This window comes from Pelobates fuscus, chromosome 5, assembly GCF_036172605.1.
Source record: "Pelobates fuscus isolate aPelFus1 chromosome 5, aPelFus1.pri, whole genome shotgun sequence".
Classification (NCBI taxonomy): Eukaryota; Metazoa; Chordata; class Amphibia; order Anura; family Pelobatidae; genus Pelobates; species Pelobates fuscus.
This window is the reverse complement of record NC_086321.1, coordinates 355,106,849-355,121,600: the sequence shown is the minus strand read 5'-3', so window position 1 is coordinate 355,121,600 and position 14,752 is coordinate 355,106,849. Positions and strand designations below refer to the sequence as shown.

Here is a 14,752-nt window from a genome sequence, read left to right as displayed (position 1 = left end):
CAAACAGGTTAGAAAGACAAAAGGACCATGTCTGAAGGTTAGGAAACAAAGACAAAGGTCCTTACCAATGCTCCGAGCTGGGCCCAAACCTAGAGCTACATGCACGTGATGTCAAACTGAACTGTTTTGTACTACAATCAGGTTTGGTTCATGGACCGAAAGTGATTGATAACAGAAGATGTTTTCTAGTAAATGTACTGCGGGTAAAATTTAAAAATGCTTCTAAAAAAAATAAAAATATTAAATTTAAAGGGATACTCAAGAGAATGCACAGGGAGTTTGCTGTAAGGACAACTTACAGCTTATCCTTTCTGTAACCGGTTTGGATGTGTTTGGGGAGTTTTGTGTGTGTTTAGGATAGCTTAGGTTTTGTAGAAAAAATAAATTATATCACAACTTTCTGTATATGCCTGGCCACCAGTGCAAAAACAAGTCATTGCACTTTTATTTTATAAGTAGTTTTTTTGTTTTTATCCGGGTGCACACCCACCCTAATGAACTGTGTTGAGGACATCTACAGGTATACTTCAAATAGAACAACAATACATGATCCTTTTACAGGTTACAGTGCAAGACGCACCCTCTGTTATCACCTTTCTATTTTTTGCCAATCTGTGCAACACTTTGGTCTCATCAATGTGACTATAAGTCCATACCCAGCTCAAAATCATTGGCAACCATTGATAATACCGTTGTTTTCCTTTAAATGTATTAAGATTTAGCAAATTACATCATAAATCCGTTTTTAAAAACAAAAAAACAATGCAAACATTTCTAATTTCTCCTTTTTTTTATGTACCATTTCTCTATTCTGACTGCCAGGCACATAGGACGGAGCTTATTACAATGATTGAAGGAAGGCAAAATGGAGGCTCCCAGTTACGGGATAGTGAGGTGAGCAATTTTTAAACACCTTTAAAAATAATTATAAAAGTCATGGGAAGTGACAGCTCCCCTTTAATTGTGTAGATGTGTAGGAAAGGAGGGTCAGGAAAGTTGTTGGGTTAAAATATTTCCCCAAATTAAAGTCTGTACAGGTACCGGTGCAGGAGATTATACTTACTTCTTCACATCACGACTTCCAGCCCAGTAGCCACCAATGGCGACTGTTCCGACAGCCATCACGAAAATAATGACCATGTTGTAGTCCACGACAGGTTCTTTTGGTGCATACATCGCAACTTTCACTGCCCGTCCAAACGTCTGAATTAAATAGGACAAATGCACATTCATGTAGATTTCAATCTATTTATTTCAAACTTAAATTGTACAATATTTTATAGATTAAAAGGAATTCTAGATTTCATGATACTTTTTCACATTTTTCTCTTTAACCCCAAAAATAACAGCAAATAAAATGTGTTTTTTTTAATTAAAGTGGTGAAACCGGTAAGATAAAAAAATATGAGTTGCAGCTATTTTAGATATCCACGGTTATTTTAGTTCCAGCAAATAACCAATTCTCCATATAAATCCAGAACAACCTAGAGTCACATTTGCTAGTATAAATGATAAAACCTTAAATGACCCATGCTATACTAAAAACTATTTACAAAAAACAAAATAGACTCTCAAGACAGTGCACCTTTAAATGACAACCGTCAGATCTCTGGAAATGATATCACTGAATAAAGCATTGAGATTCACCTATAACTTGTATCAACGTTTTTTCGCACAATATTTAAAGGGTCACTCCCAAGTACCACGACCATTTCAGTGATTTCAAGTGGTCATGGTGCCTGCATGTGCCGTGATTGGCTATGAAACACCGCACATACAGAGATGAACCCCTTTAGCTGCCGATTGTGTAACACGACCTCCCGCAGTGTCATTAACAATGTTTCAATTGAGTGCAAAATTGGCGCCTGATAAAAAAAAAAAAAAAAGCACAGCATGCAAGGACACGTCATCCAATGGCAACAGCTCACACCTTCCGTATACTCCCAGATCTTCTCACCCTCCCACGCAATAAGTTTTAGTTGGTGGGAGGGTGAGGTTATATAAAAAAAAAAAAAAAAAAAAAAAAGAACTGGGTTTTTGGTTAACCTTTAATTGTCTTATATTATTTATATATCTAAGCTCATCGAGCAGGGCCCTCAACCCCCTCTGCTCCTGTACGTCCAGTTGTCTGATCTCAATGATGTGTCTGTCCACCCATTGTACAGCGCTATGGAATTTGTTGGCGCTATATAAATAATAATAATAATAATAATAATAATAATAATAATAATAATAGTAATAATAGTAATATCTCTGATGAGGATTGTCATGTATAATATGTACAATCCAGTTTTATTTTTCGAATTATGTAATTTTATATTAATCTAGTAAATTGGCAAGCACATGTGTTATACATCTGACATTTAAAACTTGTATGAACCCAACAAATTAAAATATTAAAACTAATGGAACTCGGGGGGGGCGGGGCCTGACCATCATGGCGGAGAGTCGTGTTTTCCGTGAGCTCCAGCACAATCTCCACAAAACAAGCCGAAAACGACCCAAACAAGCGACACAACCGGCAGTATCGAACACCCACTGGTCGCCCATGATAAAGGGCACACAGTGGGCCACTCGGCTACCTGACTGGAACCAAATGGAGCCACGAACGGCATCGCGGCCTAGTGTACGCCGGGCGGGGGAGGCGGCCGCTCCCCGGATGCGCCCTGGAGCTGCCAACCGCACAACTCAACCCTGCTACCCCCCCCCTGGACCGGCGGGGGTGATCCCGGTCCACACTGGGGTGTCTATCCCAGATAAGCTGAAGCATAGAAAGTCGCCCACAATCGGAGACCCACCTAAAATGGCGGACCCGACATGTGCCGACGACTCACTCGACAACCATGACATCCTTCATCGACTTAACCTCCATTTCGAAGCATTCTGGAGGAAGCTGGAGCACAAGCTGAATCAAACCCTACCTACCGGGCCTCCTGCTCCCTCGAAGCGACCGCAAAACAGCGACCCGCCTCAAACAGCCCGACGGCTGAGGCATCGCCCAGCACCAAAGACCACCCAAGCAGGGCACCAACGCAAGCCTGCCTGCCCAACATGTCGATGCTGCACCACACAGCGTTCCGGCAGAGCCTTACCCCGTGCACTCAGGTCACTCGGCAGAAGGGACACGCATCACAGCGTTACCCACCGGCACAAAGACGGCCTGAGAGACCAGCTACAGCCCGGGAACTAAGCCATGGGCCCCAGCCAGACCACACATCACTGCGCTCACGCCGGAGAAAGAAAGAAGCAGAGCCACGCATGGAAAAGCACCTGTGGGGCCACCGCATCACCCCATGTCCCCGACACTCCGACAACCACCAGAGCTCACAGGGCTACATGGACTCCCTAAGCCTCAACTCCCATCCACACCCTGGGCTAGCACACAGCAAGGGCATCGGCTGAAAGTGGCAGAACAACCCTCCGCAGCTCTGTTATCCATACTGCAAGTTCCCTAACACCAGAGGACCCGCAATTACCGAACTTACCTAGCCGCTCCCTGTTATCGTTATTGGTATAATTTCGATTTTTTTGTTTCTGCCTCTCCTACTTTTATCTTGATAGGATATCTAACACTGTCTTTCCTATGGCGCATACAGGACTTTTCAGGACTTTATTTGGCCTAATGCTGTTTCTTTTCGTGCAACATATTGTTGGTCAGTTTGTTTCACACCTATGCAAATCTGCAAAGCTTATAACGTGATCTATCAATGCTAAATTTTATTTTATTTCATGTTTATTTTTTGTCTAAATCTATTAACACTGTCGTTGAAATGTATAGCATAGACAGGTTGTAACTACCAGAATTAAGCTGCACAGCATGTTTAGCCAGACACAGCAAATCACTACATAGATACGTAAGCTTGAACAAACAAATAACATGCACTGTTATCTATCACTTTTATAACCAGCCTGAAGTTAATCCAGTTTTGTATTTTTTTCAAAATTCAGCATAGACATAATTCATTGTTACGCATTTAAAAATTTAAAAAATGTGCAAAGTTTTTCCACTGCCTATCTGATGTACACCTGTATTTCATTATGCATACTCTAGCTGTTGTGGCACGGTGTGCTATATGTATATCTTCATGCACAAATAAAATACAGAATTTAAAAAAAAAAAACAAAAAACTAATGGAACTCGTATAAAATACAGCTGGACATCATATATTTCCCACTTCATTCACTTAATCTACTCTCTCAACAAAGGGGTTTAGTCACTAAACATTGAAGTCAAAATAGTAACATGGAGGCTAAAACAGTCACACGCTGACTAACCCAGAATCAATTTCAACTTACACAGCAGTTATTTTTATATTTTTAAAATCTATGCCAACCTCAAAATTAAAAAGTTAAATTAAAAAAGGACAAAAGAATTCTGACACACAGTCAGGTATTCATTAAACTTTAAATTTTGTGGAAAACTGCAACACTTTAGGGAATAAAAACAAAACAAAAAAAAAAAAAGTTTTCAATTTCCCAATCTATGGATTTATATGGGACGAGACCGGTTTCCCCATGTGTTTACTGAATAGCTGAGGTTGTGTACACACAGTTTTATTCATGATCTGCATATTGTTTACTGGACTTACAGGTAAAAATGCTAAAATATTTAACCAAAAATAAATAGCACGAAAGTTCTAGTAAATATGTTGGTTAACCCAAGTGCAAATACCTACAAGATTAAAGCCTCACGGACGAAACATTGTATCTTTATTTTGTCTTTGGACCATAATAAATGGCCTATTTCTTCACCCTACGTTGGGATGCCTGTGGATTTCTACTTGTGAAAGTTATTGGTGGCTTGCGGATCTCTACCATAGAGCTCCAGTGTATCTATACACCACTATTATATTTGTGCAAATACAATTATACTATTAAAGTGATCACATGCTAGTTCAAAGGAATACTTCAAACACCATAACCACTATAGCCTACAGTAGTGGTTATGGTGCCAGGGCAGCCCTACCACTCCCCCCAGAGTAAGACTTCAATCTGTTTAAGAACAGTTTGGCAATTACCTGGGTCCCACCAAGCATCTGCCGCAACCTAACCACTGGCACTAAACCAAGCCTAGTCGTACAGGGCTGCGCTCATTGGCTGGGGCAACAGGCGCCCAGCGGCCCCAAGGTAAGCCGACAAACTATTCTTAAAATGGTCTGTGAGGATGGCAGGGTACTACAGGCTCCATAAGCTCTGCAGCAGGCGGTAACGGAGCGTGATGTGCTCCTTTAAGCTTTCTTACACTCCTTCACCAGAACTCTACTTTACGATCAATTATTATTATTGCCATTTATATAGCACCAACCTCTTCCACACGTTTCCCTGACTACTGCAAACGTATTAGTGTCTGCGGCCCCTGACTAGTTCGTCTTATCCACAAAACAAACAAAAAAACTACCATTCCCAGCACATCATCCTCAAACACATTTATATAATCATCAATTTGTTTATATGATATTCTAATTTCTTTATACGCTGTATTATATAAAAAGATATTGAGCAGATTCCATCAATTTACTTGGCATGTCCAGTACTACATTTAAACCACGTCTCGTTAAAGTAAAATTTTAGAACTGTTTTGCGCTGTAAGAAGAAGATCTGTAGCTCGGATATCACTACTGGCTACCGGCTACCAAAATGGCAAAAGGAATCTATTCTGTGTCAACCTAAACAGAGAATCTAATCAAGAGTTTGACGACAGAGCTGTCAGTTTGCCAGTTACAGTAATGGCAGTTCTTATTGCACAGCGTTACATCTCAATAGCAGTATTGAGTATATATATTTGCAATGGCTCGAAACTGCTTTAGAACATACCAGTGCTTTAAATGTGATCTGTTTCCCGGATATCACCAACATTCCATGTAACCAAAACTTTATTTCTTACCTTACCAATGTCGATCATGTCACTGTGACTAAGGAGGGCCACTGGAATATCAATTTCTTCATACTGACTTCGATTACCTCCAGGAGGGACCTTCAATTAAACACGTCACATTAGGCTTTATATAACGGAAAATATTTGACAGAGCAAGATAGACGCACACACAAACAAATAAAAAAAATAATCCCAACCCCATCGATAAATAGGCCACATGGTACGACATGTGGGAAAGATTTCCTCTGCTTCACATCAGCGATATTTTGTTGGTCCTCTGGGAGCAATTAGTCATGTGAAAAGAAGCCGTGACATGAAATATCGAGCAGCAACAACAAAAACCAATTACAACTGAAAGGCAAGGAAACGTAGGCACAGGGTACAAAACAATGTATTTCTCATAAAATGTTGCTGTTATATGCATTTTTCAAAAGTTATCAAGTAAAACCTTGTTTAATTTACAGCGTTACCATTTTTTTTTTTATTAATTAACAATACTTTTTCAAACAAAAAAATATATTAAAAAAAAAATGTTGTACGGCTTTAAATCTGGATACATACCAGCCTCTCCCGACTCACAATAAGCAACCCTCGTGCCCCATTGATCTGTGCCAGCCGAACCTTCTCATAGAAAGTGCAATTCCCTCGCATTACCATGAGGATTCGGTTATTAAAGCCTCCGTCTGGGACATCTGTTGGAGAGCATAGTACAGACGCTGTCTGGTCTTCAAGCTGCAACAAAGCCTGGGATACGAAGATCGGGTGTAATGTTAAAAATCCTATTAGAAGCAAATTGTAGGATTACCCCATAAATTAGTTTCTCTCTGTATGCTATCAGCCCAGAAAAATTCTTTATTGGGGGATTTAGGATCACCCCTACTGGAAAAGCAGACTACAACCATAGATGCATGCTCCTTTTAATTACTCCAGTCAGGATATCACAGCTCACAGGATATCACAGCTAAGGACGTAGAATCTAGAACAAGAAATGGTGAGGCATTGTGTGACGTCACCATACAGAAAAAGCAGAACTGAACCACTAGACCCACTACAGCTTAATGTAGAGGTTGGGGACAAGAGCTTGTCCCTGCTGGCTGAGCAGTGTAAAAGTTACCTTATAGGAGAAAAGCTAGTGTTTACATTGCTGCCTAAGGCCGCCTCTAATAGTAGATGTCACTCAGACAACCACTAGAGGGATTTCCTGAATGTGTTCCTACAAAAATTGCAGGACCAATGTTCGGGATGCTGAATGCTCCTCATTGACATGCATGAAGTGAAGGCATCTCTATTAGTTAACGTTCATTGGTGCTGCACATTTTTTTATTTTAAAATGTATACAAGGGGCCCAATGATAATTAAACACTCAAAGGCTAACACGGGCCAAATAAACAAGGTTTAAGTTTAGTTGGGCCTCAAAAAAAAAAAAAAAAAAAAAAACTTCAGTTTTCATAGAAACGTAGGTTTATTTTGAAAAGTACAGTATAAAAAAATGTCGCCTAACTGACACTGGACATCCTCACGCTTGTAGGGCTTCAAAGTAAACAAAAGAGCAAATTTATTTTAAGGAGACGTGCAATTGCATATAGCCAATGTTTCAGTCCAACTACCTTGAAATATTAAAGGAACACTATAGTCACCTAAATTACTTTAGCTAAATAAAGCAGTTTTAGTGTATAGATCATTCCCCTGCAATTTCTCTGCTCAATTCACTGCCATTTAGGAGTTAAATCACTTTGTTTCTGTTTATGCAGCCCTAGCCACACCTCCCCTGGCTATGATTGACAGAGCCTGCATGAAAAATAAAAACTGGTTTCACTTTCAAACAGATGTAATTTACCTTAAATAATTGTATCTCAATCTCTAAATTGAACTTTAATCACATACAGGAGGCTCTTGCAGGGTCTTACAAGCTATTAACATAGCAGGGAATAAGAAAATCTTAATTAAACATAACTTGCAATTAATAAAGCCTAAATAGGGCTCTTTTTACAGGAAGTGTTTATGGAAGGCTGTGCAAGTCACATGCAGGGAGGTGTGACTAGGGTTCATAAACAAAGGGATTTAACTCCTAAATGGCAGAGGATTAAGCAGTGAGGCTGCAGGGGCATGTTCTATACACCAAACCTGCTTCATTAAGCTAAAGTTGTTCAGGTGACTATAGTGTCCCTTTAATCCCTTAAGGACACATGACATGTCTCACATGTCATGATTCCCTTTTATTCCAGAAGTTTGGTCCTTAAGGGGTTAAGAAACGTTTGGTAATGGGACTGAAATGGTGAATGTATGCTGTTGCACCGCTGTAAAAAAAAAAAAAATTAAAAAAAAAATTACGTTATCTTGTTGATTTTGAAGTCCTATGAGTGTGTTCTTCAGTTTGACTGAGATCATCTAACTTGATGATCTCAGCCAATCCAATGCTTTCCCATAGAAAAAGCATTCGGAGGCTATTGTGCATGTGTGGCAAAAAGCTGCGCGGCCAATCAACATCTCCACGGGGAGCGTTCAGCGCCTCCATGCAGACAAAATCTATTACACTGCCCCTCTCTCCCTATTCCAATATACTGCCCACAAATCCAATCCAATACACTGCCCCCCTATCACCACTCTAATACTGCCCCCTCCCTCCCCAAATAAACACACTGACCCTCTCCCTCCCCCAAATTAATACACTGACCCTCTCCCTCCCCCAAATTAATACAGTGCCCCCTTCCTCAAATTAATACACTGACCCTCTCCCTCCCCCAAATTAATACAGTGCCCCCTTCCTCAAATTAATACACTGACCCTCTCCCTCCCCCAAATTAATACAGTGCCCCCTTCCTCAAATTAATACACTGCCCACTCCCTATTTTTATACACTACACAGGAAAGTTTGAATTACTTGCTCTATAAATTAAATATTTGTATTCCAAATGCAAAGTGATCCTTTAATACAGCGTCTCTATTCCATACCCAAATTTTAAGAACATGAAGACAGAATGGATGCAAGTGTAGGTGTCTAAAATGGGAACTACTGCCACACCTCTGTTACAATGTTGACAATTAATTCTAGACTGAATTCAAATTTACTAGGACACCCAAGGCTCCAATATAGCCGTCATGGCACCCTCAGTCTGGGTGCCCAGTTGCAATAACATGGCTTGACATTACCACACATAGGACCATATAATGAAAAAAGCGTCAGCAGAAATGCAGAGGAACAGTTCCTTGTACTCAGAAATTGAGAATTCTATAGCCAAAGCAACAGTGGCTTCTCATAAACAGAGAAGCATCTGTGACACAAGATGGTTTTAAACAATGTAAGATTGTAAGACTCAACACATCTGATGGTGCCCTGTGGCAGAGGTCTTTTTAATGCTGGAAACAATATGGTGTATCACGCTCTACTGCTGGAAACAATATGGTGTATCACGCTCTACTGCTGGAAACAATATGGTGTATCACGCTCTACTGCTGGAAACAATATGGTGTATCACGCTCTACTGCTGGAAACAATATGGTGTATCACGCTCTACTGCTGGAAACAATATGGTGTATCACGCTCTACTGCTGGAAACAATATGGTGTATCACGCTCTACTGCTGGAAACAATATGGTGTATCACGCTCTATTGCTGGAAACAATATGGTGTATCACGCTCTATTGCTGGAAACAATATGGTGTATCACGCTCTATTGCTGGAAACAATATGGTGTATCACGCTCTACTGCTGGAAACAATATGGTGTATCACGCTCTACTGCTGGAAACAATATGGTGTATCACGCTCTACTGCTGGAAACAATATGGTGTATCACGCTCTACTGCTGGAAACAATATGGTGTATCACGCTCTACTTCTGGCAGTTCCATTCTGGAGAGATAAATCATACAACTGTACGATAATTCAGGTTTTTCCATCACTGTCCTGTGTAAAAGGCATGTGTAGGGAGGGCACATAAAAACGCACCACACAAGTGCTGCGGTTTTTAAAATAGCCATCATAAAGAAATGTAAAGCCCTGGCAGTTAATGCTTTGGCATAGAAGGTTAAAAAAAAAGGTACGTACCGCTTTAGCCAGGTCCTGAGGTAGACTTGCCCACAAGGGGTTAAACAAAATGCAGTAATCCTTGGAGCTGCTCTTCTCCGATATGACATGCATCATCCCTGGCGTAGAAAGCACCTGCCAATATACAACAACTGGGGTTGAGAAATTAAGCAAATAAATAAAAAAAAATCATTAACTGTTTCCCATTGTTTAACTACAAAAAAAAAAAAAAAAAAAAAACAACAAACAAGACATAAAATACAAAATCTGACAGTACCCATAGGTTTATAGCTCATATAATACTACAATTAGCTGTAGAGATTACGGTGTTTAGATTGCCCCTTAAAAATATAATTAGGCATTTCATTGGAAAGGAGTTTGATACCCATGTTTTTCAACACAACCTCGTGGTAGGCGGTCAGTCTTCATAAAAACAAACCATATGAGCTATCCCAGAGAGAGGATGGGAGTTGAAAAATATTTGTGGTCCCATTGCTCATTGGTTGAAACATACATGCGTGCTCACACAGTGACATACACTCTCTTAGGACACATATGAAGAGTCGTAGGAGGAGGTCAGCCAGAAAAAAAAAAGTGTGAGTTTACAATTATAGACAAGAAATGTGGCTGATCAGAAAGTGGGTTGTAGCATCACAGTAAGAGCACAATTGGATGGGGGGGGAACTATTAAAGCAAAATTCAATAGGGCATCGACTTATATTATTGAGAAATACAATAATGGACTCTAGGCCTCACACTTTGTAATCGTTCCTCAGTAGAAACTAAATGTAAAACCACTTCTCCTGCCCCTCCTTCCCTCTGCCTCCCCCCACCATATACTCTGGAAATATTCCTCATCTAGAATTGAAATCCTCAGCTGTGTAATTATTGCCATGTGTTCAATTTTGCAGATTGTGCTGTACTATAAATTATCTGGGAAAGGCAACGAGTCCATTAGAATTTAAATGCAGTGCGCCAGTGAATGTAATTAGGGAGAACAGAAAAAGATCCCTAGACAATAACTCCTACGTTCCGAGGGATCCTAAATGTTGAATTATTTGGGCAAACTATAGTCTAAATGTGGCCCATGCCTTTATTTAATGTATTATACAACTAGTGCATTACCAATATCAAAACAAATTTTTAGAAAAGTATTCAAAGTTACTTTGAGTTTAAAACGCCAAGCTTTGCAACATCTGACGTGAGCTCTCACCAAACCAGGAAGAAACTTTTAGCTTTTATCGTACTGATGAGCTTATGCCATAAACAGCGTTTTAATGACAGAGTCAAGGTTTCTGAGAGTTAATACTAGAGCATGCTGGAGTGACCATAGTGCCAGGAGTGGATTGGCACCCTAGGTAAGGGTAGTTAAACAGTTTGCAAATAGTGTGACAACTTACCTGTGGTCTACTAGGTGCCAGTCATTTCCTCAATGAGAGCCGGAAGCTCTCTACAATTTGATAAAGTTGGCACTACATTGCCTGGCTTAGAAGGGCTAATTGAAGCCTCATGTATCCGAATGGAATGGAACGTTGCCCTAACATCATGAAGTGGTTATGTCCTAACTATGCTTGGCTTTGACGCCGTTCGGAAGTATTAAAACGTCCTAAATTCTGGTGTGAGCCTAGTTACATCCCTGCTCACACAAGGGAGTCTCAGGTATCAATCAATACATGGGGCTCCCTTGTCAGCTGGGGACACATTTAGTGTCCCAGATGGATATATGAGCTGTATGGAGTGCTCAGAGTGAGCCTTACATGCAGCTCTTTAAATGGGCATTTAAATCCCCTGTGACTACTTTTAGTGGACTTACTGATGGGCTGCATGTAGCAAAGTAAGCGCGGTAAAGAGCCATTTAAATGCATTGAGAACACCACTGCTGAGCAACTGCACTCAGACGCGGTGATTCTTGGCTGCCAGGCCCTCGAGGGAGACCAACAAAAACAGAGAATATCAGAACTTTGAGGATGGGCAGAATCTTAGAGAAACTCAGTTACTTGCCCTTTAGTAAATCCCTGTTAAGGTCTCAAACGTTTTTGCTCACTTCTGCCATTACAAAGAGAACCTATACTATGAGCATATTAGCCTGATCTCACCCATAAGAGCAGTCCAGAACCGAAATGCTGGCAGGTTCTCAAGGGAGACCACCAGGGTCTGAATCCTTTAAGGACGGGGGCAGTTGCACAAGTCCTGGACCAAAACAAAATCTAGAATTAGTTTGTTCCACTGAAAACTAAGGGTTTTTCTTTGCATGCCCCCATAAATGCTTTGCATGTTTAGGGTAAAATTATTATTATATTTCCTGAACACTAAATTAGTACAAACGTCAGTAGATGGGTTTCCAAGTTAAAATAGTACCGTTCACACTTGGGATGGGGCCATGGTGGGAGACCCTGGGCGTTTTCCTTGATCACCTGCCAGGCCAGGCTGCTGGATCAAGCTGGGGTTCGCTAAATGTGTCCCCAGCTGCCAGAGGGGAGCTGCAGGTATCGATTGATACCTGGGTCTACCTAGTGTGAGCAGGGGATTATAAAGATTTAAAGGCCATGAGCAAAGAAACCTGTCAATGTCGCTTTAAATGTATTTAGAAAGCAAACATTAGGACTGTTTGCAATGCTATGACCCCAATTGACCACTTTGTGACAGGTACATTATTGTTCCAGGAATGATTAGTCTGGTATCTTCATTCTGCTGACCCAGACGATCTATTTTGCATGTTAACATTTAACTATGCTGATGTTTATTATTGTAGCTGCACACAATTAGAGACTAACCGTTAAGTTACAGAAAACCCTGTGAAATGACAAGGTTAAAATTGAGCAGACCCTACTCTTTTTTTTTTTGTACTGATCACCTTAGTGAGTAAATCACAGAAATAATTCTGCAAACACCCTCTAACGTGTACAATAGGTTTGCACTGTGTATAATAATGCACAATGGCAAGGTTAGGCAACTTTGGCACTCCAGATGTTGTGCGCTTCATCTACCACAATGCTCTTATAGCCATAATGCTGGCAAAGCAGTACTGGACACCGTATCTCCAGAAGGATATTGATACGTTAGAGAGAGTTCAGAGAAGGGCTACTAAACTGGTTCATGGATTGCAGGATAAAACTTACCAGGAAAGGTTAAAGGATCTTAACATGTGTAGCTTGGAGGAAAGACGAGACAGGGGGGATATGATAGAAACATTTAAATACATAAAGGGAATCAACACAGTAAAGGATGAGACTATATTTAAAAGAAGAAAAACTACCACAACAAGAGGACCTAGTCTTAAATTAGAGGGACAAAGGTTTAAAAATAATATCAGGAAGTATTACTTTACTGAGAGGGTAGTGGATGCATGGAATAGCCTTCCAGCTGAAGTGGTAGAGGTTAACACAGTGAAGGAAATTAAGCATGCGTGGGATAGGCACAAGGCTATCCTAACTATAAGATAAGGCCAGGGACTAATGAAAGTATTTAGAAAATTAGGCAGACTATACGGGCCGAATGGTTCATATCTGCCATAACATTCTATGTGTCTACGTTACCATCATTAGAAATACATTGATGATTAAATTATTGTAAGGTGAATATGTTTGGAGAACACCTTAAATTAAGGAGTGTCCACAGATTTGAAGAATAACAAAGGAATTAAGGTATTCTGCTCTGAAAAAATGTTATAAAATTAAATCTAAATTCAAAATTATCCAATGTAACACAAACAGAAAAATCGGAATTTAAAAAGAAATAAAAAATATTTTATCCACCCTGATTTCAACTATACATTGTGCAGTAAATATACCGACATAGCACAAAAGCTAAATGTGTATTAACTTTTAAAGTGATGTAATATATTAATAACAAATTTACTTTATAAGCAAACAAATATAAAGTGAACCTGTTATAATGGCAAGAATAAGCAGAAACATAAATATCAACGTCTATTTACAATTTCCGTCTCACACCCGTCATATCACATTATCTGTACAGACTTATTCAAGCTTGAAATGGCAGTGATAGGCTGTGAGGCTAGCTCCTCCAGGCTTGATAGCCACCCACGGCCTACAGTGAATACGCTGAGAGACATCAACTGGCATACTTCAAAAAGATCACTACCCCCATCACCCTCAGTCAGGAACATCAATATCAAAGTCTTGTTACAGTGGGAATTGTAGGGAATTCAAAATTTGAGGCCAAATTAACTTAACTAAAACCTTTTCCCGAATTTTTCCAGGTTGACTATTTTGGCCTTGATAAGAACCTATTGTGGATTTTTTTTTAATTTATGCTCTTGTGAGCATACACTGTGCAAACATGCTAGCAGGTATATAGTTTGGGAGAAAAGCCTATTTATCCCCCAGTAGTCACTTAATCCCTTGGCACTTGACACTGAATTCCGAGGCACTGACTGACAAAGGAGAGCAGAAAAGCCCATCCCACAGGAGGTCCTTCTGTTCTCCCAAGCATAGCAACCGCAATGCATGTGCTGCGGTTGCTATGGATACTTCTAGCGCCACCTAGTAAGTGTAGAAACGGAGGGATGCGACCCCAAGCCTGGAAAATAAAATTAGAGAGCAGGGTGAGCGGAGGATGTCCCAGAGTTTGGTGTTACATGACTAGTAACACTCTTGAATCGGCACTGGAACAGAGAAAAGGTGAATAAATGTTTACATTGAATACTTCATAAACCTTTGTGATATATGATATATGTAATGTGTATGGGAGCAATTAAAAGGAAGTTTGAATTTTTCACTAAAGGTTCACCATAAGTCTCACTTATTACTAGTGCACGTACCAATATGCAGATGGATAACGAGGGAGTGAACTTCCTCATTTTTTTTATGATGTTTCCTGCATACGGGGT

General features: G+C 40.2%; 1 protein-coding gene across 2 annotated transcripts in view; it reads right to left on the bottom strand.

Annotated features, from left to right (window-relative positions):
* SPPL2B (signal peptide peptidase like 2B) overlaps positions 1 to 14,752 on the bottom strand; it is a 132,335-nt gene that overhangs the window by 110,431 nt on the left and 7,152 nt on the right. For both annotated transcript variants that reach the window (XM_063455973.1, XM_063455971.1), the window contains exons 2-5: positions 9,922 to 10,035; positions 6,437 to 6,619; positions 5,885 to 5,974; positions 1,064 to 1,203 (exon numbers count right to left, since the gene is read on the bottom strand). In XM_063455973.1, the coding sequence (XP_063312043.1) occupies positions 1,064 to 1,203; positions 5,885 to 5,974; positions 6,437 to 6,619; positions 9,922 to 10,035 (527 nt within the window). The remainder of the gene's footprint in view (positions 1 to 1,063; positions 1,204 to 5,884; positions 5,975 to 6,436; positions 6,620 to 9,921; positions 10,036 to 14,752) is intronic.